This window comes from Rhinoderma darwinii, chromosome 11 (assembly GCF_050947455.1).
Source record: "Rhinoderma darwinii isolate aRhiDar2 chromosome 11, aRhiDar2.hap1, whole genome shotgun sequence".
NCBI classification, from domain to species: domain Eukaryota; kingdom Metazoa; phylum Chordata; class Amphibia; order Anura; family Rhinodermatidae; genus Rhinoderma; species Rhinoderma darwinii.
The window spans coordinates 53,195,458-53,223,382 of NC_134697.1; the positions used below are offsets into that span (position 1 = coordinate 53,195,458).

Below are 27,925 nucleotides of genomic sequence, written 5' to 3' on the forward strand. Positions count from 1 at the left end.
AGCTTCAGCTTTTATTCGCTTGTTTCTTCAATCCGAAATATGTATTAAATTTTTTTTTTTCTAGTTTGTTTTATAATGTAACTTTTCAACAACTTCTATTCGGCTGCCTGTTCAAGCTCACTTTTATTTTTCTATTTTTTTTTTTTCACGCTTCTATTTAAACCTGATTCAGATGCATACATTGTGTCCGCCAAACAAATGTCTTTTCTGGTACACTGGTGTTACCGTGACTACTGGGTATTGGCCTTTATGCCTCTATGCAGAACTGAACCAAATTTTACCATTAGTGGGATTACTGACCTAATCTATCACGTGGAAGTGTACAGTAAATCTACACAAAGTGTACAAGACCATGGGAATAATATATTACACCCTCTGGGTGGCTGGCATGGTTATTTATTAAAATTCTATAAAGGATCTTTTTTTTTATTTTTTATATCCTTTATGGGAATCCAAACCTAGAAATGAAGGAGTTAAAAACAGCACCTGTTTGTTGGTCTACTAACCTTTCTTCTAACTCCCTGAAATTAACAGCCTTTACAAATCTGCCAGGGGCTTTCACATCTTGGTTGTTTCAATCTTAAAGAGGCTCTGTCACCAGATTTTGCAACCCCTATCTGCTATTGCAGCAGATAGGCGCTGCAATGTAGATTACAGTAACATTTTTATTTTTTAAAAACGAGCATTTTTGGCCAAGTTATGACCATTTTCGTATTTATGCAAATGAGGCTTGCAAAAGTACAACTGGGCGTGTTGAAAAGTAAAAGTACAACTGGGCGTGTATTATGTGCGTACATCGGGGCGTTTTTACTTCTTTTACTAGCTGGGCGTTCTGACGAGAAGTATCATCCACTTCTCTTCAGAACGCCCAGCTTCTGGCAGTGCAGATCTGTGACGTCACTCACAGGTCCTGCATCGTGACGGCCACATCGGCACCAGAGGCTACAGTTGATTCTGCAGCAGCATCAGCGTTTGCAGGTAAGTCGATGTAGCTACTTACCTGCAAACGCTGATGCTGCTGCAGAATCATCTGTAGCCTCTGGTGCCGACACGATGCAGGACCTGTGAGTGACGTCACAGATCTGCACTGCCAGAAGCTGGGCGTTCTGAAGAGAAGTGGATGATACTTCTCGTCAGAAAGCCCAGCTAGTAAAAGTTGTAAACACGCCCCGATGTACGCACATAATACACGCCCAGTTGTACTTTTACTTTTCAACACGCCCAGTTGTACTTTTGCAAGCCTCATTTGCATAAATACGAAAATGGTCATAACTTGGCCAAAAATGCTCGTTTTTTAAAAATAAAAACGTTACTGTAATCTACATTGCAGCGCCTATCTGCTGCAATAGCAGATAGGGGCTGCAAAATCTGGTGACAGAGCCTCTTTAAGCCAGAACATCAAAGAGGAGTAGAGCAGCAGCATAACTGGAGGTGCAGGGGGTTCAGCAACATTTGGGAGCTAGTGCCTAAGGGGGCCTAATAGCTAGAAGTCAGCAGTACTAAAAATCCCACGTGATGTTGAGGGGACCCATTTAAAGATATTGCATTGAGACCCAGGAAGTTGTATCTCTGGCCTTACCTAGGAGTTAAGTTTGTTCCAAGCCATGGTATCTTCAATAATTACAATTTATCCAAATCCTGAGGCCATCCTCATACCTCCAAACTACAACCACCAGATTAGACTACCGGCATCATGTTCTTACGATGGAATACTTTTTTGCTTTGTATTGTCCATAGAATGATGGCTTATGTGATACATACATACATACATACATACATACATACATACATACATACATACATACATACAATCTAAAAAGTCTACGCACCCCTGTTAAAGTGCCAGGTTTTTGTCATGTGAAAAAATCAGTACCAGATGAATAATTTCAGAACTTTTTCCACCTTTTTAATGTGGCCCATAATCTGTGCAATTCCATTGAAAAACAAACTGAAATCATTTAGAGGGGGAAAATAAAAATAACAAAACTACAATAATGTGTTTGCATAAGTGTGAACACCTCTTATAATTGGGGTTGTGGTTGTGTTCAGAATTAGCCAATCACATTTAAACTCATGTTAAATAGTAGTCTGTACACAGCTGCCGTTATTTAAAGTGATTCTTAGTAACCCCATTTACTATTAGGATTTTCCTGACATTTTCTTGCGTGTGACAACAAAAGCCATGGTCCGTAAAGAGCCTATGACCTATCAAAGGGATCTGATTGTTGAAAGGCATCAGTCAGGAGAAGGATACCAAAGAATTTCCAATGCATTAGATATACCATGGAACACAGTGAAGACTGTCATCAAGAAGTGGATTACATTTGGCACAACAGTGACATTACCAAGAACTGGACGTCCCTCAAAACTTGATCAAAAGACAAGACAACATTTGGTCCGGGAGGCTACCAAGAGGCCTACAGCAATATTAAAGGAGCTGCAGAACTTTCTGGCAGGTACTGGTTGTGTAGTGAATGTAAACACAATCTCCCGTATTCTTCATATGTCTGGGCTGGTAGGGTGGCAAGACGGAAGACTTTTCTAACAAAGAAAAACCTCCAAGCCCGGCTATGTTTTGCAAAGACCTTCATCAAGTCTGCCCAAAGCTTGTGGGGAAACGTGTTCTGGTCTGATGAGACCAGGGTTGAACTTTTGGGCCATAATTCCAAAAGATATGTTTGGCGCAAACCAACACTGCACATCACCAAAAGAACACCATACCCACAGTGAAGCATGGTGGGGACAGCATTATGCCTTGGGGCTGTTTTTCTGCAGCTGGAACTGGGGCTTTAGTCAAGGTGAAGGGAATTATGAACAGTTCCAAATATCAGTCAATATTGGCGCAAAACCTGCAGGCCTCTTCTAAAAAGCTGAAGATGAAGAGGAATTTCACCTTCAGCACGACAGCGACCCAAAGCATACCTCCAAATCAACAAAAGAATGACTTCACCGGAAGAAGATCAAAGTTTTGGAATGGCCCAGCCAGAGCCCAGACCTGAATCCCATTGAAAATCTGTGGGGTAACTTGAATAGGGCTGTACACAGGAGATGCCCTCGCAATCTGTCAATTCAAGATGTGCCATGCTGCTAGACCTCTACCCAAGAAGACTGACTGCTGTAATACAGTCAAAGGGTAATTCAACAAAGTATTAGTTTAAGGGTGTTCATATTTATGCAACCACATTATTTTTGTTCTTTTTTTATTTTTCCACCCTAAAAGATTTCAGTTTTGTTTTTCAATACAATTGTACAGATTATAGGTGACATTAAAGTTGTGAAATGATTAATCTTGGCCTGATTTTGTAACATGACCAAAATCTGGCACTTTAACAGGGACTTTTTATATCCACTTTATATGTGTGTGTATAGATAATAATTTTTTTTTTTTCTCAATCTCCCTGCTTTTCAATACACTTTGTCCATCTGTCAACAAGCTTTCGTATTCCCACATTAAAAAAAGTTTCAGGCAGAGCTGCGAGCCACGATTGCAACTCTGTCTTCTCCTCTTCATCAAACGTGAATCTTCGTCCTTGTAGGGCTTCTTTCAGGAGACCAAACAGGTGATAGTCTATCCAATAGAATCCGTTCACATGCACGCTCAATATTGTCATCAGTCGTGGACGGGCATCCGGCTCCTTCTTCGTGGCTGACGCTTCTTCAAGTGCGACCTTCCTTGAACTTCTCTATCCATTCATAGACCCTTCTTCACGACAAAATGCTTTCTTTATACTGTGCAAAAACTCTGCGAAAAATATCAGCACCAGACACACCCTCTGACCACAAAAAAACTAATCACTTCTCTTCTTTCGTGCAAATAAGTGGGGCAGCCATTGTTTCTCGCACCGCAGTCACATACAGTGAAGGAAATAAGTATTTGATCCCTTGCTGATTTTGTAAGTTTGCCCACTGTCAAAGACCTGAACAGTCTAGAATTTTTAGGCTAGGTTAATTTTACCAGTGAGGGATAGATTATATTAAAAAATAATAAAAAAATCACATTGTCAAAATTATATATATTTATTTGCATTGTGCACAGAGAAATAAGTATTTGATCCCTTTGGCAAACAAGACTTAATACTTGGTGGCAAAACCCTTGTTGGCAAGCACAGCAGTCAGACGTTTTTTTTTAGTTGATGATGAGGTTTGCACACATGTTAGATGGAATTTTGGCCCACTCCTCTTTGCAGATCATCTGTAAATCATTAAGATTTCGAGGCTGCCGCTTGGCAACTCGGATCTTCAGCTCCCTCCATAAGTTTTCGATGGGATTAAGGTCTGGAGATTGGCTAGGCCACTCCATGACCTTAATGTGCTTCTTTTTGAGCCACTCCTTTGTTGCCTTGGCTCTATGTTTCTGGTCATTGTCGTGCTGGAAGACCCAGCCACGAGCCATTTTTAATGTCCTGGTGGAGGGAAGGAGGTTGTCACTCAGGATTTGACGGTACATGGCTCCATCCATTCTCCCATTGATGCGGTGAAGTAGTCCTGTGCCCTTAGCAGAGAAACACCCCCAAAACATAATGTTTCCACCTCCATGCTTGACAGTGGGGACGGTATTCTTTGGGTCATAGGCAGCATTTCTCTTCCTCCAAACACGGCGAGTTGAGTTAATGCCAAAGAGCTCAATTTTAGTCTCATCTGACCACAGCACCTTCTCCCAATCACTCTCCGAATCATCCAGATGTTCATTTGCAAACTTCAGACGGGCCTGTACATGTGTCTTCTTGAGCAGGGGGACCTTGCGGCACTGCAGGATTTTAATACATTACGGCGTAATGTGTTACCAATGGTTTTCTTGGTGACTGTGGTCCCAGCTGCATTGAGATCATTAACAAGTTCCCCCCGTGTAGTTTTCGGCTGAGCTCTCATCTTCCTCAGGATCAAGGATACCCCACGAGGTGAGATTTTGCATGGAGCCCCAGATCGATGTCGATTGACAGTCATTTTGTATGTCTTCCATTTTTCTTACTATTGCACCAACAGTTGTCTCCTTCTCACCCAGCGTCTTACTTATGATTACTTATGGTTTTGTAGCCGATTCCAGCCTTGTGCAGGTCTATGATCTTGTCCCTGACATCCTTAGAAAGCTCTTTGGTCTTGCCCATGTTGTAGAGGTTAGAATCAGACTGATTAATTGAGTCTGTGGACAGGAGTCTTTTATACAGGTGACCATGTAAGACAGCTGTCTTTAATGCAGGCACCAAGTTGATTTGGAGCGTGTAACTGGTCTGGAGGAGGCTGAACTCTTAATGGTTGGTAGGGGATCAAATACTTATTTCTCTGTGCACAATGCAAATAAATATATATCATTTTGACAATGTGATTTTTCTTTTTTTTTTTAATATATAATCTGTCTCTCACTGGTAAAATTAACCTAGCCTAAAAATTCTAGACTGTTCATGACTTTGACAGTGGGCAAACTTACAAAATCAGCAAGGGATCAAATACTTATTTCCTTCACTGTATAAACAGACTTCCTTTATGAAAGCAAGGAAAGATATCACGATCAAAATAGCGCTAGAATATAATTCTATTTCCCCATAGGAAGCTGCATTGTAAAGCAGCGATACGCGTGGGGTAGTTCCCTTACTTACTACAGCACTTCTGGGTTATGCGTACCTACTCTTTCTGTTTTCTATCTATTTTCTAGTGCCTGCTTGTGATTCATTCTATAGCTTTATCTCTTGTGTAGCTACAATTCTTGGCATGCTGAGCACCAGGTAATCCCAGTACTAACCAACTCTTGATATATTATTATCCTATTGAGTAAAGTATAGTGACTGTAGTTTTGCCCTGTTTATCTACACATGGGCTTCTGTTCATACATGTTTTTATTTGTGTGTCATATGTATATGTTTTGGATCAATAAAAGTTTTTTTTTCCATACTATTTGTATTGGGTGTGTGCTATTTTGATCGTGCTATCTTTTCTTGCTTTCATCAATTTAGATGTCTTGCACGTTCTGCAGCACCCTGTGATACACATATAGTGTGGTGCCCGTACTTTGCTGTTTTTCGTATATAAACAGACTTGACACGATCAAACCTGCACAGCAGCGACTGGGGCGACCGCAAGCTTGTACGGAAAACGCTGATAAGTTTTAATATAACCGGAGTGCAAATAATTTTTGACTGCCCCTCGTGTGTGTATATGTATGTGTGTATATTTAGTGCTTCACAATGAATTGGAATATCATCAAAAAGTTAATTTATTTCAGTAATTCAATTGAAAAAGTGAAACTCCTATGTTAAATAGAACCATTACACACAGAGTGAGCTATTTCCAGCATTTTTAGCTTTTAATATTTATGATTATGGCTAACCGTTAATAAAAACCCAAAATTTTGTCTCTCAGAAAATTAGATATTGGGTAAAAGTTGAAGATTGTCTTCTCATGGTGTCACACTCTAATCAGCTAATCAACACAAAACACCTGCAAAGGTTTCCTAAGCCTTTAAATGATCTGGTTCAGTAGCTACACAATCATGGGAAAGACTGCTGACTTGGCAGTTGTCCAGAAGACGGTCCTTGACACCCTCCACACCTTGTGGAGGGTAAGCCACAAAAGGACATTGCTAAAGAAGCTGAATGTTCACAGAGTGCTGTATTCAAGGATATTAATGGAAAGTTGAGAGGAAGGAAAAAGTGTGGTAGAAAAAGGTGCACAAGCAACAGGGATAATAGCAGCCTTGAAAGGATTGTCAAAAAAAGGCCGTTCAAGAATCTGGGGGACATTCACACAGATTGGACTGCGGCTGGAGTCAGTGCTTCGAGAGCCACCACACAGACGCACCTATGCATGACATAGGCTACAACTGTCACATTCCTTGAGACATCAGAAGCGTCTGAGGGCCTCTTCACATGAGCGTTAGCTTTCCGTTCCGGGGTTCCGTCTGAGGTTTCCGTCGGGTGAACCACGCAACGGAAAGTCAAACGTAAACCACAGCTTCCGTTTCCGTCACCATTGATATCAATGGTGATGTAAACATTGCTAATATTACGCTCCAGAAAGGCATCCAGGCCCCTTTCAGTGAATTTAAACAACTTCCTCTGGTAGAGTTCTATAGTCTCACTGCTCTTACAGTAAAGAATCACCTTCTCTGTTGATGTAGAAATAATTTTTCCTCTAGACGTAGAGGATGCCCCCTTGTTATAGTTCGTTCTGGGTATAAATAGATCAGAAGGGAGATCTCTGTATTAACCTTTTTATATATTTATACATAAATAGGTCACCCGTAAGCAATCTTTTTGTATAAACTAAATGATCACGCTAAATCTTGTCATATTATATTTGACTAAATATGCAAAAAAAATCTGGACACAGGACCCCCCCCTATTTTTATGATCTGTGGTGGGACCTCTATCTAATTGTCCTGACTGAATAGTAGTATGGAAATCTACTCCCAATAAATGGTTGTGCTCACTTCTAAAAGTTGTAAAATTTAATTCCATTTAATGACTTTAGATCTGCCAGTGTTATTTTTTATTTTTTTTGTTTCCATTCACTTTCTTGCCATCAATACATTTTTGCCTTAGATTGCCACCTGTTTAAGTGTATATATGTTTAATATACTTTGGCAGAATATGACCGGTCTTACTATACTTTTTCTACTATAAACAGAAATGGATCCAAAATGGATGTGTGTGAAAAATCACACTTCGTAAATTAAATATGTGCACTTGGTATGTATCTTCGTGTACTGGCATTAGACTGGTTATAAATGGGTTGATAAACTGACTGGAAAGTACACAGGACCCATAAAGTAATTTGTCATATGTACCCAGTGCAAATGTTAGAAAATAGAAAAGTTTCGTATAGTAACGAAATGATCGATAAAAAAAAATAAAAATGAGCTTTCTGGCTCATTGGAAACCCCTCTCTAAGGTGTCCATATGGAAATGGGCTGTTTTAGTGAGAAAACTTAAATTAAAGGGAACCTGTCACCAGTATTTCACCTATTAAACCAGCAATACCTGGTGGTAGAGGGTGAAAAATCACTTCTATATAACCTGTAATTGACTTAGTCGGCTATGTACCTTTTAGTATTCCGTTTTTTAGTGTTCCCACACCGTATGCTAATGAGCATAAAAGAATCAAATCTTCGTTTGAAAAGAGTCATATCTTCATTCCTCAAGTCTTTTTCCGGCTTTACCCCGCCTCCTTACTTTTGATTGACAGCTCCTCGCTTTCCCCCAGCACACAAATCTCACGGTTGTGCACTGATGTCCTCTTCTGGTGTGTGCGCACAAAGGGACACCGGATTATTACGATAAAAAGCGCAAAATGTTTGCAGACCATTATTTACAGTCGGAGGAGTTGAGGAGGGGAGAACGCCAATGAACTTTTAATAGCAGTGGCCAGTGAGGGATAAGTAAAGTTCAATAGGTGAAATGCTGGTGACTGGTTCCCTTTAAGGGCAATCTCAGGTGCCCTCTGTTTTATTAATATAAAAGGCCATCTGACTACTCCAAAATTGCATCTGTGATTTCTTTTGGTAATAAACCATATACTCAAGATATTGGGTTCCAATTGGCCTATTGCAATAAGAGGATGTTAAAGGACTTTCATGTTTCATCTCTTCAAGATTGACCGCTCTGTGGAGGTAAAAAAAAAAAAAAAAAGATTTTTAAGGATTTGCCTTAAATGATAAATGGCAATCAGGTATAAGATCAAAAATTGTATATCCATCTCTTTTGTATTTTTTTAGCTCGAGCTGTAGGCTGACTTTTTTTTTTTTTTTTTTTGGTTGCCCAAGAATTTTGGTAAAAGCGTGGCATTACTTTGAATCACGTGTGACTTTTTAATGTTTCCCTATTCCTATATCGGAATTCTAGTGTTTGATGCACAGATTTGTTCCCAATACATTACTATTTATTGGGAACTTTTAGAGACCATTATTAAATTACAAAGAAGAATAGCGTAGTGGATTCAATCCTTAAACACTGGCAACAGCCATTGCGTACTACACACACTTGATTGTGGTCCTGACGGTACTGCCCCTCAACACATCCAATTTATAGGCATAACATAAAAAGGAGAAAGTGCCGCAATAACTATTGTCAGGGATCAATACTATGTATATTGTTTGAAAAATATTATCCTCACACATATGTATATATACATTTCAGTTCTTTGTGTAATATACTGATATATATAACTAGTTCTTTGTTCATGTCGGACACACCTATGGAAGACACCGCCCCCTGGAATGCAAAGAGGAGTGTGCAGAAGAATGTATAGGAAAACTTACAGCAGAGGAGCCAATGGGATTTAAGCAAGTCCCACATCTATAGGGAGGGGCATGTGTCTCTTTCTGTGTTTCTTTGTTCTGAATAAAACGTTTTTTCAGTCTTCCTCCTGACTGAGAGAGGGAAGCTTTGTACCAAACATTTGTGTGGTGTACTTCTCTCCAGGCATGCCTTCAGCTTTCAATTTACAGAGGTGGTTATTCGGTGTGAAATACGGACCTGACACTATTAAGAACAAAGCAGTATAAAAAGTCACAAATAGCAAGCAGAAACATGCTGATATGTTACAAAAGAGCCTGGCACTTACAAATAGATCATTCAGACCCATTGAACCCACTGCTTTAGACCTTCTAATCCAATGCACCCTCTTTTAAAGTAAGCAAGTGTATCTATCAATAGAGAGTCCTAGTGACTTTTAAAACCAGCAAAGAAAAGGGCATTCAAATCCCAATTGTGGGCATTCTAAAAAATTTATAACCCTGGGGCAACCCCGAACATCTTCTTGTATCCTCTTAAACATTTATTCCTGTGAATGTACCATCAGATCCTTGTTGAAGCGCATGTAGCGCAAAACAACTGTTGCCTGTTTCCAAGGGTTGTATCCACCACGCTTTATTTTTAAACAAATGGAATAAGTACTTTTATGTATTGGCACATGACGTAATTTCCTATTCTTTGCTGATTTTGACAGTGATGCTTTTGATTTCAATTGCTGAGCACCTCCATATCTTATCCTGCATCAGTTGATTTTGTTTATCATCTTGATACTGTTAAATACAATTATGATACATGAGTTATCCAAATCCCCCATTTATCCAAGATTTTTCTAAATATCTGGCATTGAAATTGTTGACATGCATAGTACAATGACACTTGGTTATGCTGTTTGTCAAATTGTTTGTACATGACTTGGAAATATCATTAGACGATGTAGGATCAGTCAGTTGATGGGTTGCATCCCCTATAACTTGTTGGTCAGGCTGATGCTTATTACTTGGCTGTTGTCCTTTTTTATAATTTACTTCTCCATAGGGTTATTTTAGTTTATTGGCTGATCCATTATTTCATGACTTCTATGCTTAATCGGAAGCTATTAGAGATGTGTAAGGGTATGTGCACATGCTAGCTTGCTTTTACATCTGAAAAGACAGACTGTTTTCAGGAGAAAACAGCTGCCTCGTTTCAGACGTAAATGCTGCTCCTCGTATTATGCGAGGCATCTATGACGCCTGTAATCTTGAGCTGCTCTTCATTGACTTCAATGAAGAACGGCTCAAATTACGTTGCAAAGAAGTGTCCTGCACTTCTTTGTAGAGGCAGTCAATTTACGCGTCGTAGTTTAACAGCTGTCAAACGACGACGCGTAAATTACAGGTAGTCTGCACAGTACGTCGGCAAACCCATTCAAATGAATGGGGAGATGTTTGCCGACGTATTGTAGCCCTATTTTCAGACGTAAAACGAGGCATAATACGCCTCGTTAACGTCTGAAAATAGGTCTTGTGAACCCAGCCTTACAGTGGATGGGAGGAACTGTGGAAGCCTGTTTTTTCCAGTGGTATGTATAATGTGAGCTAGTGTGCTTGCACCACTGTATATGTGACATGACCGACAATGATAACAACTTACTATTAGTGAATTAGGAAAAAGGAGGATCTACAAGCACTGAATTTTTGTATTTTTTTTTTTTCACACTGGTGGTACGCTTTAAAGGATACTGACATATTTAGACTTTTGGATTATTTTCATTATCTACTCTACCTTTTGACTAATAACAGATCCTCAACCGGTTGAGAATTTTCACTAGGCTATGATCTCTATGGAACTTAGATTGCTTAGGCAATCATGCATGATCCGAAATCCTCTTCTACAAATTACTTGCGAGATCAGGTCCAAAGTCAAACAATCGTAACCATGCAGGGCCGATTTCTAGTTTTTCTGCTGCCTTTGAAAATTGAAATGGCACCCCCCAGATCTTGATTGGCATCCCCTGGCTGTTGTACATCACTACCAGCCTCCTCCATCTTGTGGATGCATGGTGCAGCGATGCAGCTGGGCAGAGTACACCTCGCTGCATGGTGCGTGCTCCTAGAGTACAAGGCAATGCCGCATCCGAGAAAGTTGGAGGAGACTGGTAGGGATGTAGAACAGCCAGGGGGATACCAACCAAGCATGGAAAGGTGGATTTTGAGTTGGGACTTTGTGACTCTTAAGGATAGCGGCACCACTCCATGACCCTTTTATAGAGTAATTCGCATACAGCGTGTGCCGGCTTAAAAGTTGATTTTTATAGATTTTGCTACATCTAAAAACCAAAACATAGAGGGGAATGTTAGGAAATATTCTCATGTCGGGTCATTACCGCATGGTGGCGGTTCAAGGAGTTAAAACTAACTGACCGGTTTCCATTCAATATGCAATGAATTGCAACAATTCCATCTGCCCTGCAATTTTGTTATTATAAATATATCCTATATAATTACAGCACTAGAACAAAGCTCAGTACATATGTACGGCGCCAGAAGCAGGCTCCATACTTACGTACGGTGCCAGAAGCAAGCTCTGTACATGCGTTCGGCGCCAGAAGCAAGCTCTGTACATGCGTACGGCGCCAGAAGCAAGCTCTGTACATGCGTACGGCGCCAGAAGCAAGCTCTGTACATGCGTACGGCGCCAGAAGAAAGCTCTGTACATACGAAGGGCGCCAGAAGCAAGCTCTGTACATACGTAGGGCGCCAGAAACAAGCTCTGTACATGCGTACGGCGCCAGAAACAAGCTCTGTACATGCGTACGGCGCCAGAAACAAGCTCTGTACATGCGTACGGCGCCAGAAGCAAGCTCTGTACATGCGTACGGCGCCAGAAGCAAGCTCTGTACATGCGTACGGCTCCAGAAGCAAGCTCTTTACATGCGTATGGCTCCAGAAGCAAGCTCTGTACATGCGTACGGCGCCAGAAGCAAGCTCTGTACATGCGTACGGCGCCAGAAGCAAGCTCTGTACATATATACAGTACCATAACAAATACAGCGCAGTACAAAGATATTTTGCAAACACACTGTAACCCCTGCTGTATAGGTTTGATGGCGTAAAACTACTTCTCCCATAATGGCCCAAACAATGGTAAGGATTTGCTGGGAGTTGCTGCTTTACAAACAAAAAAACTTCTCACTGCAGATAATACAGTGACTACAGTACTGATTAGAGGCAGAATAAACTTTTTTCTTGAGTGACTCACAGTTGGCCTCTTCTCTGATTCTAATATTTTTTGTTTCTACTCCATCCGGTCCAGACCTCTGAGAACTTCTCCCGGGCAAACCACCATTTCTGCTCTCTTCTAAGCAGGTCTGCTGGGGATGAATGACTCAAGCGGTGTGATGACTTCATCGCTCCGCCTGCGCCATTGAAAACGCTGAATGGCAGGGCATAGAACTAATGGACCTTGCCTTGCCATTCGGCGCCTTTCAATGATGCAAGCGGCGCTATGATTTAATCGCGACACCTAAGTCATTGAAAGGTGCTGAATGTCATGGCAATGCCCTGCCATCGCTGGTGAGCCGTTTAATTATATCTGCATCCTATAGATGCAGATACAATTATATTGCAGGGGCGGGTGGCGGCGGTTGGTTTCAGTGGCGCCACCGCCCTTTTAAAGAGGCAGCAGGCCACTGCCTAAGGCGAGAAGCTCACCTCGCCTCATGGACATTGTGGGCCTGTAACAACGGCTTTGTCCTCATATGAATCAGTTATTTTATGACATAGCATATAATAGCAGCTTCTTTGTGGTCTATTTTACTTTCGTAGTCTATAATAAATTTCACATTGTAATTTTGCGGAGTCCATAAACTGGGAAAGCGATTTCTATAATTTTTTTTACATTTTTTTTTTTATTTATCCATTGCAGTTCAAATTGCAAATGACAGCTGTAATTCATTTTGATACAGATAATTTGTGATAATCCAGTGTGATCTAATGTATGTGGAAGTATGGACTCAACATGGATATACAGGAATGCATTCAAATTTGCCAAATCTAAAATATGGAAGTAGCACCGTACTGGATTTCTCCCCAGCTGACATTTCAAGAATAAGCTGGTCCTCTACATTGTGCCAAAAAGTAGTCCACAATGAAGATAAAATTTCGATAAATTTGACAGCTGTAATAAGGACAAGCAGAACTCTCATCTTTTACTATCTTCTATTTTATTCCAGGGTAAATTGTTGGATAGAAAGTTTTGTAATGTTTTCTTTTAAAGAATTGTGTCCTAGTACAACAAGGATGGAAGGAATGTGTTATAAAAGATAAAATTAGATGAACTTGCACATCTGTCACTGTAATCGCAAAAACAATAACTCGATCATGCCAAAGGATATTTGTTTCACGAGCTAGTTTGGCCTGTAATAACCACAGATGTAGCCTTCGGAAATATGGAATGGTATATTTGTAAGAAAGTTCTGTCAAGGATAGAGGCCCCAATGAGAGCTGAAATTATCCTCTAATCTGTGAGCGCTAATGGCCAGAAGATTGGCCATGATAAATTCCCCATTGAAACATGGAATGTGTGCCAATAAAAAATCATTCCAGATATAAAGCAGCTGTGTCTTATATAAGCAGCAATGGAGGCGCAAACAGGAAGCCGTCATGCCAGGCAATAGAAAGTTTTCCGGTAATTTCTACTCCTTATTACAGGGAAGATAAAACTAGAAGTAGACTTTCTCATTAGTAATGCTATTTATTTCTCATTTGAGGAAGAGCTTCCCTCTTTTTTTTTTTTTTTTTTTTAAAGTTGAGTTTAAAGTCTTGATACGTCCTAGTGATAGGTTTGCATGCTTTGGTAGGGTCAGGCTAATTCTGTATGGTAAGCTTATGGTGAGCAAATATTTTCTCCCAGGCATCGTTTTATTACAGTAAAACATGTTTTAGAAATAGAAATTTGTGTCTTACTGTAAATGTGTGTCTATCAAATAGTTTTAGTAAACGCGACACCATAGGCCAGATAATCTGCTAGTGGCGTTAATTTCTACATTGATTACATGAATGAGTAATACAGCCAGAAGTGATCTTCTGACGTGCCATCTGTTCACATTGTACCGTGGACTGTGAGCTTGGGTCATCCCTGATTTCATAAGGTAGGTGACCACACTGCTCAGAAGAAAGTTTCGTAGTATAACTTTTTTTATTACAGGCTTAAAGAGGCTCTGTCACCACATTATAAATCCCCTATCTCCTACATAATGTGATCGGCGATGTAATGTAGATAACAGTGGTTTTTATTTAGGAAAACGATCAATTTTCACCAAGTTATGACCTATTTTAGATTTATGCTAATGACCTTCTTAATAGACAACTGGGCGTGTTTTTACTTTTTTGTCCAAGTGGGCGTTGTGGAGAGAAGTGTATGACGCTGACCAATCAGCGTCATACACTTCTCTCCATCCATGTACTCAGACATCGTGATCTTGCGAGATCACGATGTGCTGTCACTTACTCACACATTAACTTTACTGAAGTGTCTTGAGAGTGAATAGACATTGCTTCCAGCCAGGACGCGATGTCTATTCACAATCCCGACACTTTGGTAACGTTTGTGTGTGACTTACTCACACAGCACAGCATAATCTCGTGCGATCGCTCTGTAAATTACACAAACGTTACCGAAGTGTTGGGATTGTGAATAGACATCGCGTCCTGGCTGGAAGCGATGTCTATTCACTCTAAAGACACTTCAGTAAAGTTAATGTGTGAGTGTCAGCACATCGTGATCTCGCAAGATCACGATGTCTGAGTACATGGATGGAGAGAAGTGTATCACGCTGATTGGTCAGCATCATACACTTCTCTTTACACCGCCCACTTGGTCAAAAAGTAAAAACATGCCCAGTTGTCTATTAAGAAAGTCATTAGCATGAATCTAAAATAGGTCATAACTTGGACAAAATGTATCGTTTTTCTAAATAAAAACCACTGCTATAATCTACATTACAGTGCCGAGCAGATTATGTAGGAGATAGGGCACTTATAATGTGGTGACAGTGCCTCTTTAAAAACATCAACAGGTTTCGGGACTGGAGTCGCCCCTTTGTCAGTATAAGACACCCATTCTAGAAAATGAAAGCGGACATCTGATCTATATCTGTTCTTCAATATAGCAGTGCTCTGTGGGGGGGGGGGGCAGTTTTCGTATACTTCCATCTTTTATATATTTTGAGTGGTCTTTTATATATTCACTTTTTTTAAGGTTGTGTGTGTGTGTGTGTGTGTGTGTGTGTGTGTGTGTTTGTTTTTGTTTGTTTTTGAGTGGATCCAAGTATAAAGATTTTGTTTACATATGCAAAAACTGCATCAAGACTACACCATGTAATTCCATTCTTTGTTAGTTTCACCATTTTCATTGATAGGCTATTCAAGAATAGTGGTTTGTTGAGCTCTACATGTCATATCCATGACCCAATTATTCCCACAGCTCTTCTCCTTGTATATTTGGTTATGTTTTGATGTATTAGCCAGTTGCGATGCAGCATGAGTGACTGTTGCAGGTTATATATCCTGTTCGTTGCATTAATCACCCAATAAAGAAGAAAAGTCTCTTATTTCTTCTTAAAACTTGTGGTCCAAGACTGAACCTGTTAACAGTCTGTGAGTGAAGAAATCCGTTTTGTATGCACAAGGTTCTTTTGGATATGCACAGGGTTCTTTTGGGATAGAAACAGGCAAGTAAGCTTACCCTTCCAATGGCTGAGACAAGCAGCTGCATGAAAAAAAAAAACATGGAAAAAGGGCTTAAAAAAAAATAAAAAAATAATTTGTGCGAATTGATACATTGTTGTTGCTGACATGCCGAACTGAATATATTGGCAAACTTGCATTACTTGAATCCGGCTGCCTTGAATTACATTTATTAACAATATTAAGCATTATTAGGTGCTATGCACTTTGCATCTATTATCTTTTGGCAGATCTATTTAAAACATAAGTAGTAATCGAGTAATGTTTCAGTAAAACTTTTATCCTTGCCATTTTTTACATTTTGAAGAACTGCTGCCGATGTAATTCAGCATGAAGGATTCCTCAATCACTGTTATCCATATGCAGCAAGCCGGATATAATGCCGTACTGTTGAAAATTTAACATTTTGCATGGAGATTACAGTGGATAGCAGCGTGACCATTTTGTGTTTTCCATGAAATCGGTGTGAATGTGAAAAATACCACTCTAATTTTAAACGTACGGCATTACTGGATTTTTGTGTACGTTTTTTAGGCTTTTTTTTGTTTTGTTTTTTCCCCATATCCTTCAACCTTACAAGCAAACCCAAATGCCATAATAAGACCTCTTATTTTATTCAAACTGTTGCTTTTGGCTAAACCAGTTAATAGACTATATACTAGTCCTTCTCAATGAATTAAAATATTAATTTATTTCAGTAATTCAATTCAAAAAGTGAAACTCGTATATTCTATAGATTCATTACACACAGATATTGGACTTTGGTAGGATAACATGCGTTAATGTGAGTTTAGCCTGAGCCTATGGGTGGCCTTGTGGGATATGGTGCCTGCTTCTCAGGGCCATTATAATTGATGAGGTGGAAGTTCGTTGTGTAGTCTTCATTCAACAATTCTATACATTTGATGTAGATCTAGTTGTTGAGTGTTAGGGTATGTGCACACGACCAATTATCAGGCGTAATGGAGGCGGTTTACGCCTCGAATTACGCCTGAAAAGACTGCTCCAATACATCGGCAAACATCTGTCCATTGCTTGCAATGGGTCTTCCGATGTTCTGTGCAGACGAGCTGTCATTTTACGCGTCGCTGTCAAAAGACGGCGCGTAAAATTACGGCCGCGTCAATGAAGTGCAGGACACTTCTTGGGACGTAATTGGAGCAGTTTTTCATTGACTCCAACGAAGAACCGCTCCAATTACGTCCGTAAAAGACGCTGCGAAAAAAACGCGTGCACTTGTCAAAACGTCTGAAATTCAGGAGCTGTTTTCTCCTGAAAACAGCTCCGTAAGTTCAGACGTTTTTGGCGTTGTCGTGTGCACATACCCTTACTGAATCGGTTGCTGAGGTTTATTAAGGGGAGCAGCCTAGAATCATACTGCGTGTATAGGCTCCATAAAGTCTCTAACAGGGTAATATAGAGTGAGGGCATCTTAAACGTACTTTTTTTTTCCCGTCATGTAAGTTGCATGACCAAGAAAATGTGTGTCTTATTCCCCCGGCGCGCCAAATGCAGGTGATTGGCCGCTACAGACGTCACCCAGAGCAGAGAGTAGCTCTTGCGACTACCGTGCCGAGGCAATCAAATGTAGGTTTCTTGGTCATGCGACTTGCATGAACAAGAACAAAGGTATGTTTAAAATGCCCTCCCCCTACCCTATGTCACCCTGTCAGCAGTTTTGAGGCCTCAAAACTGCTGACACGTTCCCTTTTAAAAAATGCTTAGAAAATCTGCATTGTGTGAGCCAGGACTTAGGCCACATGTGCACGAACGTATTTTTGCGGCTGCAATTCACACACCATTCTGCGGGTGAATTTCGGTCCCATTCATTTCTATGGGCCCATGCACACTACCGTGGTTTCCACGGTCCGTGCATTGCGGACAGCACGCGGGTGACACTCCGCGGACGTCCGAGCCGAAAATCACGGGCCGTGCACACCACCATGGTCGTGTGCATGAGCCCTTAGAGTTCAATGGAGAGTAAATGCACAGCACATCTAACTCTCTGCTGGTAACAGAGAACCTCATATTTGTGATCGGTGAAAATACTATTTTATGCAGTAATGTTTAAAGTGTCTCCAAAGGCAGAGATAATCTTTTAAGTATTCCTGCATAGAATGTGGCCTTGTTCACACAGTGCAGATTTTGCATGTGTATATATATATTTTTTTAAACCAATACCAGAAACAGAACATAGAATAAATATATAAAGGAAGGCCTTAAAGTGTCGCCTCTTGTGGATCCAGTTATGGTTTTGGCTTAAAAAAATGCATGCAAAATCTGAACTGTGTGAACAAGGCCTAAGGGTGCAGTCACACGCTGCAGATTTTGTTGCAGAAATTTTCTGCCACTAAAAATCCGTTCCATTTATTTGAATAGGGATGTTTCTGAAGCAGATACATGGATTTCTGCAGGTTTAATTCAGATGAATGGAACTGATTTTTCGTTACAGAAGGTTTCTGCAACAAAGTTTGCCACGTGTGACTGCACCCTGACACGATATCAACTGGAGAAATAATACAACAGTATTCTGAACCATATATTCAATTTATTACTAATTCTTCTATAAATCAGATCCACGTTCATGGAAATCGGGTCATAGTGCCTACTGCTATAAATTCTATTTGTTAATTATTAAATTAATTCAATGCGTGCGTCATGACAATTTTAGGTTTTCCTTTTACATAGTATGGCACACACCGTTGACTTTGGCAGTAGAGACATAAAAGTAGTGGCAACATTTCAGTTATTCCATTCAATTGCATGGTTTTGAATGAGCGAGTTGAATTAAGTTTTATGTGAACGTTTTTCCAGATACATTCTGGGCCAACTCCAGCTGTAGTATCAGCTGAAAAAACACTGCTCTGATACATTCCATTCCAAATAAAATTTAGTATTGAGTGTTTCCAAAACTTACTCTTGTACCAATGTAAATAAATACTGAATTAAATGGCGACAATGTTAACCAAATTGGTTACAGTTTTGAAAACGCCATAAAATAAAAAAATAAACCTTTTTTTTTTTTTTCTTTCTTTATACACCATTTTACTTCAAAATACTGTTCCAGGGAAGAAAGATACCCTAGAATATTTTTCCTTTTTTTAAATAAAATAAACCAATTGTATCATGGTGAGAATAATGTCGGATTCACACTAGCGTGTTTGGTCCGTGATATACGGTCCGTATGATGGCCGTATTTCCCGGACCGAACACACTGCAGGGAGCCGGGCTCTTAGCATCATAGTTATCTATTACCCTAGGTGTCCCTGCCTCTCCATGGAACTACTGTCCCGTACTGAAAACATGATTACAGTACGGGACAGTTGTCCGGCAGCGAGGCAGGGACTCCTAGCGTCGTACATAACTATGATGCTAGGAGCCCGGCTCCCTGCAGTGTGTTCGGTCCGGGAAATGCAGCGGACGTACGAACCATATATCACGGACCGAACACGCTCGTGTGTGGGAGGCTTAAGAGGCTGTATTCACATGAACGTGTTTCTCGCCACAAACCGCACACTGACCCATGCAAGCTATTCACACACATCAGGTTTTTTTTTAATTTTTTTCACAGAGCGTTTGTCTGTTGCTAGAATCTGACAGTATGTCCTATTCTAATCTGTTCTTGCAGACTAGGCTCGCCCATGAATGTCAATGGGTGCGTGAATAAAAAAAAAGAACATCTGTGTGCTGTCCGTTTTTTTTTTTCAGAGATCAGCAACTAAAGTGGCAAAAAAAGTCAAACCAGGAAGGTCATGGAGGAGGAAAAAAAAAACGGATGACTGAAGACGCAAATTGGACACACTCGTGGGAATAAGGCTTAAATGATACATAAAATTTTATCTTACATTTTGTAGAGGTGTCATGGATATCCCGCAGATTTCTTCATAATGCCCAACAGGCAGAATTGAGACTATGAAGGAGGGGGGGGGGGAGGAGAACACGCACGCACACGCACACACACACACACACACACACACAACACCCGTGTTTTCAGTGGGGTTTTTGCAGCATTACCAGTCTATAGCAAAATATGAGAGCGCCTACATACACAGCATTTTGGCTTGTGTTTTTTTTGTAGGTGATTTTTTTTTTTTAAACTGCAGAATGCTCGAGGCGTGGCGTTTTTCTGTAGACTATACCCGCATGTACTAAATAGAAATATTCCGTCAATAACCGCCATTAAAAAGGCTTGAAACACTGTTTTTACATGTGTTTTAAAACCCTGAAAAAAAAGTGTAAGTGGAAGCCTTAGAATCGGAATCGCGCATGCAGTGTTTAGTGCGTTTTTTTTGTTATAGTCGAAGGTCTTCTAAGAAGATCGTGATGCAACAACTTTTTTATATAAATTTTATATATTTTTATACTTTTGCTTTACTTAGTCTGGTTCTGATTTCCACAATGACTTATGGAACGGATTTGCATTCTATTCTTTTGAAACCAGTTGACCTGGTCTGCTGTACGGCATTTTGGGAGAGCTTTGAAAATTTCTAGTGTAAACACTATCTAAATCACCTTTTCTACAGGCAGTGATCAAGCAAGGAAGAAGTTTTCCATAAAAGTTCTTAGAAATGCTTTTCTAGAATTGTTTCTTTATCCCCACTGCCCAAAAACTCCCCCCCCCCCCCACCCCCCCAGTTCCTTCTGGTGCAGTATTTGTTTCTTTTACACCACTACGGCCTTGTAGTGATAACCTTTAGGGTATGTTCACACAACAGTTTTTCGGGCTGTAAACGGCCGAGAAATCGGAGGCAGAACGCCTCCAAACATCTGCCCATTGATTTCAATGGGAAAATGTCGTTCTGTTCCGACAGAGCGTTTTTTTTACGCGTAAAAAACGGCCACGAAAAAGAAGTGCAGGACACTTCTTGGGACGTTTTTGGAGCCGTTTTCCATAGACTCTATTGAAAAAAGCTCTAAAAACGGCCGTGAAAATCGCGAGTGGCACAAAAAACGTCTGAAAATCAGGAGCTATTTTCTCTTGAAAACAGCTCCGTATTTTGAGACGCTTTTGACTCTGCGTGTGAACATACCGTTATATATTTTCTTACAGAATGCTGCCATAAGATTTGGACTGTAATGCTCATGCACAGTTAGGGCTTATTCAGACAAACGTCGCACAGACCTATGTTAGTCAATGGGGCCATTCAGACAGTCCGTGATTTTCACGCAGCATGTGTCCGCTACGTAAAACTCATGACGTCCTATATTTGTGCGTTTTTAGCGCATCACGCACCCATTGAAGTCAATGGGTGCGTGAAAATCACGCACCGTACACGGAAGCACTTCCGTGTGACGCGCGTGATTCACACAACAGCAGTAAAAACTATGAATTGTTTGAAAGGTCTGGAGTTGATTCCAGGTGTGGAATTTGCATTTGGAAGCTGTTGCTGTGAACCCACAACATGAGGTCAAAGGAGCCCTCAATGCAAGTGAAACACCATCGTTGGGCTGAAAAAAATAAAGAAATCCACCAAAGAGAGAGAGCACAAATGTTTGGAGTGGCCAAATCAACAGTTTGGTACATTCTTGGAGAAAAAAAAAAAAGCGCACTGGTGATCTCATGAACAGTGGTGGATGATCGCAGAATCATTTCCATGGTGAAGAAAAACCCCTTCACAACATCTACCCTAGTGAAGAACACTCTCCTGGAAGTAGGTGTATCAGTATCTAACTCTACCATAAAGAGAAGACTTCATGGGAGAAAATACAGAGGGTCCACCGCAAGGTGCAAACCATTAATAGGCCTCAGGGCTTATTCAGACGAACGTGATATACGTCCGTGCAACGCGCATGATTTTCACGCGCCTCCACAGACCTATATTAGTCTATGGGACCGTGCAGACAGTCCGTGATTTTTACGCAGCTGGTGTCCGCTGCGTAAAACTCACGACATGTCCTATATTTGTGCGTTTTTCGCGCATCACACACCCATTGAAGTCAATGGGTGCGTGAAAATCACGCGCACCACACAGAAGCACTTCCGTGGGACGCGTGTGATTCGCGCAACAGCAGTGAAAAGTATGAATGAAAACATAAAAGCACCATGTGCTTTTCTGTTTACAAACATCCAAACAAAGTATCATCATGATGGCGGCTGCGCGAAAATGACACACGGAGCTGTTAAGTGCCTTTTGCGCACGCAAAACGCAGCATTTTTTTGCGTGCGCAAAACGCACACGCTCGTGTGAATCCGGACTCAAAAATAGAAAGGCCAGATTAGACTTTGCCAAACAACATCTAAAGAAGCCACCCAGCTCATGATCCAAAGCACAGCACATCCTCTGTAAAACATGGAGGCAGTGTGATGGCATGGGCATGCATGGCTGCCAAAGGCACTGGGTCACTAGTGTTTATTGATGATGTGACTGAAGACAGAAGCAGCCGGATGGATTCTGAAGTGTTCAGGGATTTACTTTCTGCTCAAATTCAACCAAATGCAGCAACTTTGATTGTTCATCTGTACTGTGAAGCGACGTCCAATGACCCAAAACATACTGCGAAAGCACCCCAGGAGTTTTTTAAGCCAAAGAAGTGGAATATTCTGCAGTGGCCGAGTCAATCACCAGATCTCAACCCGATCGAGCTGCATTTCACTTTCTTAAGACAAAACTTTAAGGCAGAAACCCACAAACAAGCAACAACTGAAGACGCTGCAGTAAAGGCCGGGCAAAGCATCACAAAGGAGGAAACCCAGCGTTCGGTGATGTCCATGGGTTCCAGACTTCAGGCAGTCATTGCCTGCAAAGGATTCTCTACAAAGTATTTAAAAAAACAACAAAAAAAACATTTGATTTTATGGTAATGTTAATTTGTCCAATTACTTTTGAGCCCCTGAAATGAGGAGGCTGTGTAGAAAAATGGTTGAAATTACTAAACGCTTCAAAGGATATTTTTGTTCAACCCCTGAATTAAACCTGAAAGTCTTCATTTCAATTACATCTCCATTGTTTCATTTCAAATCCAATGTGGTGGCAGCAGAGCCCAAATCATGAAGATTGTGTCACTGTCCAAATAATTCTGGACCTAACTGTATACGGGCGGGCATACAGTCACAGCAATGTTTTGCACCAAAAAATGACAAGTATTTTAGGCATTTTTTGTGCATTTCGTGATGACTTCTGGCCATGCCATATTCTCCACTTTTTTTTTATGCAATTTTTTTTTCTTCTAGAAATCGTATATATTTGTATATAGAATTTGGTATTTACATGTGACCATATGGTTTCCTTGATATCCATCTTTTTTTTGACAGTAGATACCCTTTAAAATACTTTGTTTTGCATGGATTGGTGGCTGTGACATATTTCAGGTCCTTTGCTGGGCCAGTTTTACCTAGAGTTAGCTCATGCAAGGATGTACAAAGGGGACTCCCCTGATCCGCAGTGGTTACTTCTAGTCACAAAGTAACAAAGCAAAGGAGGAAAAAAGTGTGTGGGCCTGTTCAATAGTGCAGTCGACTGCGCTATTGATTCCGTAAAAAAACCAAAAACCTTACAGAATAGAGACAAACGGAAACCATTAGCAACGGAAGCATTACCATTGAAATCAATGGTAATGCAAACTGAAGCTACAGTTTCCGTTTGCCTTTCCGTTAATTGGTTCCTCTGACTGTAAGGCCTGATGGAACCCAACAATGGAAACCGAACGCTGATACGAACAAACCCCTTTGCATTATTTTTCTCTTTATCTAATAGATAAACACACTTGAAGGTGTCAAGAAGACAACACTTGTTCAAAAGCCCTATTGGGACATATGGATGTCATCCTTCTCGGGATCGCTTTTTATAAAACAGAACGGTGAATACTCAAACATTGCATGTATTCCATTTTTGTCCATGTAGCTGATTGACTGCTTTCTTTCGGGAAGCCGTACCCGTGTCGATCAGATGCTATGTCGGCCCCCATTGTCTGTAGTAAGACAACCCTTTAAATTTTTTTGGTTTTATGCTCGACCTTAATTTTGCTAACAGAACACAGTGCCTGTACTTCTTTTTTTTTTTTTTTTTTTTTTTTTTAGTAATCTTTTGCTCTAAGGAATTTCTGTCTCCTAGTAAATAAAGGGTAAAAAAAAAGTGACAACGAAAATGAAGACTATATCACTGTTGATAAACTGTTCATCGTAGAAGCGTATTCAAAATGGCATCTACAAACTAGTCAAAGTGGCTACATTTTCAAGTGACACCTCCGTAGTAATCAATCCCAGGCTTTTGAGGCTATTATTGAAAGAAATGTCATTACATTGTAGGCTACTATTTCTGATTGATTGACACTTTAGGGCTTCACGAGGCCTCTTAGAGATATTATAGAAAAATATTTTATTATAGCAGGTGTCTATTTTTAAACCCAATTTAACCGGTTAAGTGTTCTACATAAAAAGTTCAGTAGCTTTGTAAATCACTTGTACAGATTCCAAGTTACGGCCTGTATTACATAGCCTAGAACTACATTCACAATTCTGCAGGCTTCTGAGCTCCGTATTCCTTGCTGACTCAATGACTTCATAGCGTTTGTTCTGGTAATTGCATCTTAGGAAGTGCAGTCTATACATTATGTACCATACAGTAGTTTGATGCAGAAAAAAAATATTTTAACTTTTTTTGAGATACTACTGCTCTGTGATATGTATACAGAGCAGCTGTATCATTCGCTGAATCCTGTACCTGTAAGGTCTACGGGACTGATGGGTTCAGTGAAAGCGGGTCCTACGTGTCTGACACGCAGGATTCACCTGTAATTGCTCACATCTAAGATCTGAACTTAGACGTGATCGGTAAGAGCTCGATCCTGCGTGTCAGAGAAACGCAGGACCCGCTGACCTGACGGATACAGGATTCACCGCTAGATACAGCTGCTCTGTATACAGGATACAGAGCAGCTGTATTTCAAAAATAAATTTTTTTTAAATAAAAACTAAGTTGCACAAAATCGCTTTCAAAGTTTTACGTAGTCTTTAAATTTGTATGTAGATTATATCCATAAATAAACTGTAATGTGGTATTTGAAGTGAACATATCCTTTAACTGTACTGTTTGAAAGAATGTTTCATAATATGACTGCTAGGTGGCACTGTGTTTTGTTGTCAATGAAAAAAAAACTCTGGTTTAGTGTACCTTCATGGCACCATGTGCGCATATAAACCACTACACCTAAATCGGGAGCATGTATTCATTTATTTTGTTTTTGTCTTGAGGAAATATTACATAAAAACAGAATTACCATTGTTCTTTTTAGTAATTGACAATATTGTAATGGTGGTTTGCTGTTGTAACTTCATTGGTAACTGTGCAGTCAGGACAAGTACGTTTACAACTGGGGTTCCTACCTGGTTGCATATGGACTCCCCCCAAAAGAGACTTGTGGATGGGTTTTAGTAGCTCTAAGTTTTGATGTCGCTGATAACTTTTATGTTTTTTTGTTTTTTTAGGCTTTAACAAATCTCCAGTACAAGATACCCTGTACAAGAGCAACTAAAATAAACCAACATGTTATGCTCACCCTGGTTTTATTTTTGGTCTATCCCCGGATTGTAATCCCTTTTTATAAATTTATACAACTGGGTGTATTTATATGTTGGTTCATGTTTTTATCTGATATTTTATGTGTATTCTTGGATTAAATGCATTAATTTACATATACTAGTTTGTTGTGTTTTGGTCTGATATTTTAGCTTTATTGCATTCGTAAAATGTTCTCCAACACGTAACTAAGATAACGATCCGTTATTTTCTCATGGTCTCCACAGCTGCTTTCTGGGGTGATATTGCTTTGGATGAAGAAGACTTAAAATGGTTTCAAGTAAACAAATCTATTGATTCGGGAGGACCAAGAAATAACCAGACAGAACTTACTGCAGGTTAGTGGTCCTAAAATCTATTTATTTTAAGTCCTGCTCATCTGTTTAGTCCAACACAATGGCTTATGATACCTTTTTAAATGGTCCCTGAAAAAGTCTTCTAACCCAGTTTTATGACCTGACCTTGCTCCTGTTATTACAGCATTGGTGCCAGTCATTGTTCCTGCCTATTAATGGCCTGTTTCCATAATAACCTAGGGTTATATTGGCAGTAGTGTTTGTCTTAGCGCTGTAGTCATGCCATGTTCTATTGAATGCTGCATTACAGAGAGACTCTTCCCTAGAAGGATTGCCGTACAAAGAGACATTTCACAATTCTGACAGTCCAGTAACCTTCTTCCCTCCATGTCTCAGCTCAGAAGTCCTGGGCGTGCATTTGCAGGTCCTTCTGTTGACAGACTGACCACAATGCTGCTCAGGCTTCTGGTTATCAAATCTAACGCCAAACAAGTGTTTCGGATGGAGTTGGACAGTACTGGAAAGCTGGCACTGTCCTGGTATGCAAAATATTCTTTCTGTCGGACTTACATTGAAGGAGATGCATGCAAAAAAGTGACTGCTACATGGGGAGATGTGCTGCCAATAGGCGACCATTTATGGGGCGTGGCCTGGATGCTGACTGTGGTGGACGCTTAGCTCGGAGCTCCGTCCTCAGACCTCGAAGCGACGGTGATTAAACGACCGAAAGCCGACTTACCTGTCATTTCCCGGTTCCCCTGATCGCAGGCGAGATGATGACAAGGAAGAGGGGCAACAAATCCGGCCCGAAGCGCCTGACGGACTTCTTCTCTACCCGCAGTATGAGGCGGGATGGCATCCAAGATGGCGCCGGCTCCAACTCCCCAGGAGATTCTGGCGCTTGTGGCAGGGACTCGGGACCAGCTTCCCCTGCGGCCTCTCTGGGTGAGTCTTCACACACTCCGGTGTACCCCCAACATAGATCCAAGGAGAGAGAGGGAGACACGCTATCCGCGCCTAGCCTCTTGCAAACACCCCAAGCTGACAGTGCAGAGGAACAGAGGCTAGAGAGGGGGGAAGACGGGATTATAGTTAACCCTGATAGACAGAGCTCACGGTTCTCAGAAGAAGATGCTGCACAGGGAGGAGACCCAATATCTAATCTACCCACCACAGACCAGGTGGCGTCAGAAACGTTTATTAAAGGCATTGTAATGGCGCTCAGAGGATCTTTGCAACAGGATATGGCCAAAATCACTGCCAAGCTTAATACTTCCATAGAAGATCTGGGTGCTAGAGTAGAACATGTGGAGAACAAGATGGGAGACTTCACACAGGCCCATAATGATCTGGTTGACGCGCATTATGTGTTAGAGGAGGAGATGGAGGCTATGAAAAGCAAAATGGCGGATATGGAGGATCGGAACAGACGGAACAATGTTAAGTTTCGGGGAATTCCTGAATCGGTGGCACAAACGGATCTTCAGGGTTATCTCCAGAAGCTGATTAAAACCCTCTTGCATGAATCACACCCTCCGGATTGGATTATTGATCGCGCACATCGTCTGCCTAAACCCAAGGCTCTACCGGCTGACATCCCGCGTGATGTGATTTCCCGCATTCATTTTTTCCATGTGAAAGAGGCCCTGATGTTTGCTGCACGGAAAAAGCAGCCTTTGCCAGATCCATATGGCGGCGTCCATCTCTATGCGGATCTCTCGCAGGCTACGTTACAAGCAAGGAGGGCCTTCTCTCCGGTAACCATGTTATTACGTAATCACAAGATACCCTATAAATGGGGCTTCCCTACTAAGCTGTTGATACGGAAAGATGATCGTACTCATGTCCTGATCAAGCCTGCTGACGGTGATAAATTGATGTCGGACTGGGGTTTCCCGCTCTCTGACCCACAGCGGAAATCATCTCCTAGGGGACCGGCGAGGATCTCCCCAGAATGGTCGAGGAATGCTGAAGCTCGCTGAGGGACTGGCTTTTCTTGGCTAGATATGAGGTCGAGTCTCATCTGGTCGAACTTTCACCCCCGAAACCTTTACGGGATCGCCAAGGTTGATGGGATCCTGCTGGAACTGTCCCTGGCCCCAGGGAATGTTGTTTTTCCAATATGAATACAGGTTTTTGTG

At 40.9% G+C, this 27,925-nt stretch overlaps 1 protein-coding gene across 1 annotated transcript in view; it reads left to right on the forward strand.

Annotated features, from left to right (window-relative positions):
- The window catches only part of TLL2 (tolloid like 2), a 144,508-nt gene that overhangs the window by 41,709 nt on the left and 74,874 nt on the right, over nucleotides 1–27,925 (forward strand). The window contains exon 2 of the mRNA XM_075841504.1: nucleotides 25,716–25,826. Within this exon, the coding sequence (XP_075697619.1) occupies nucleotides 25,716–25,826 (111 nt within the window). The remainder of the gene's footprint in view (nucleotides 1–25,715; nucleotides 25,827–27,925) is intronic.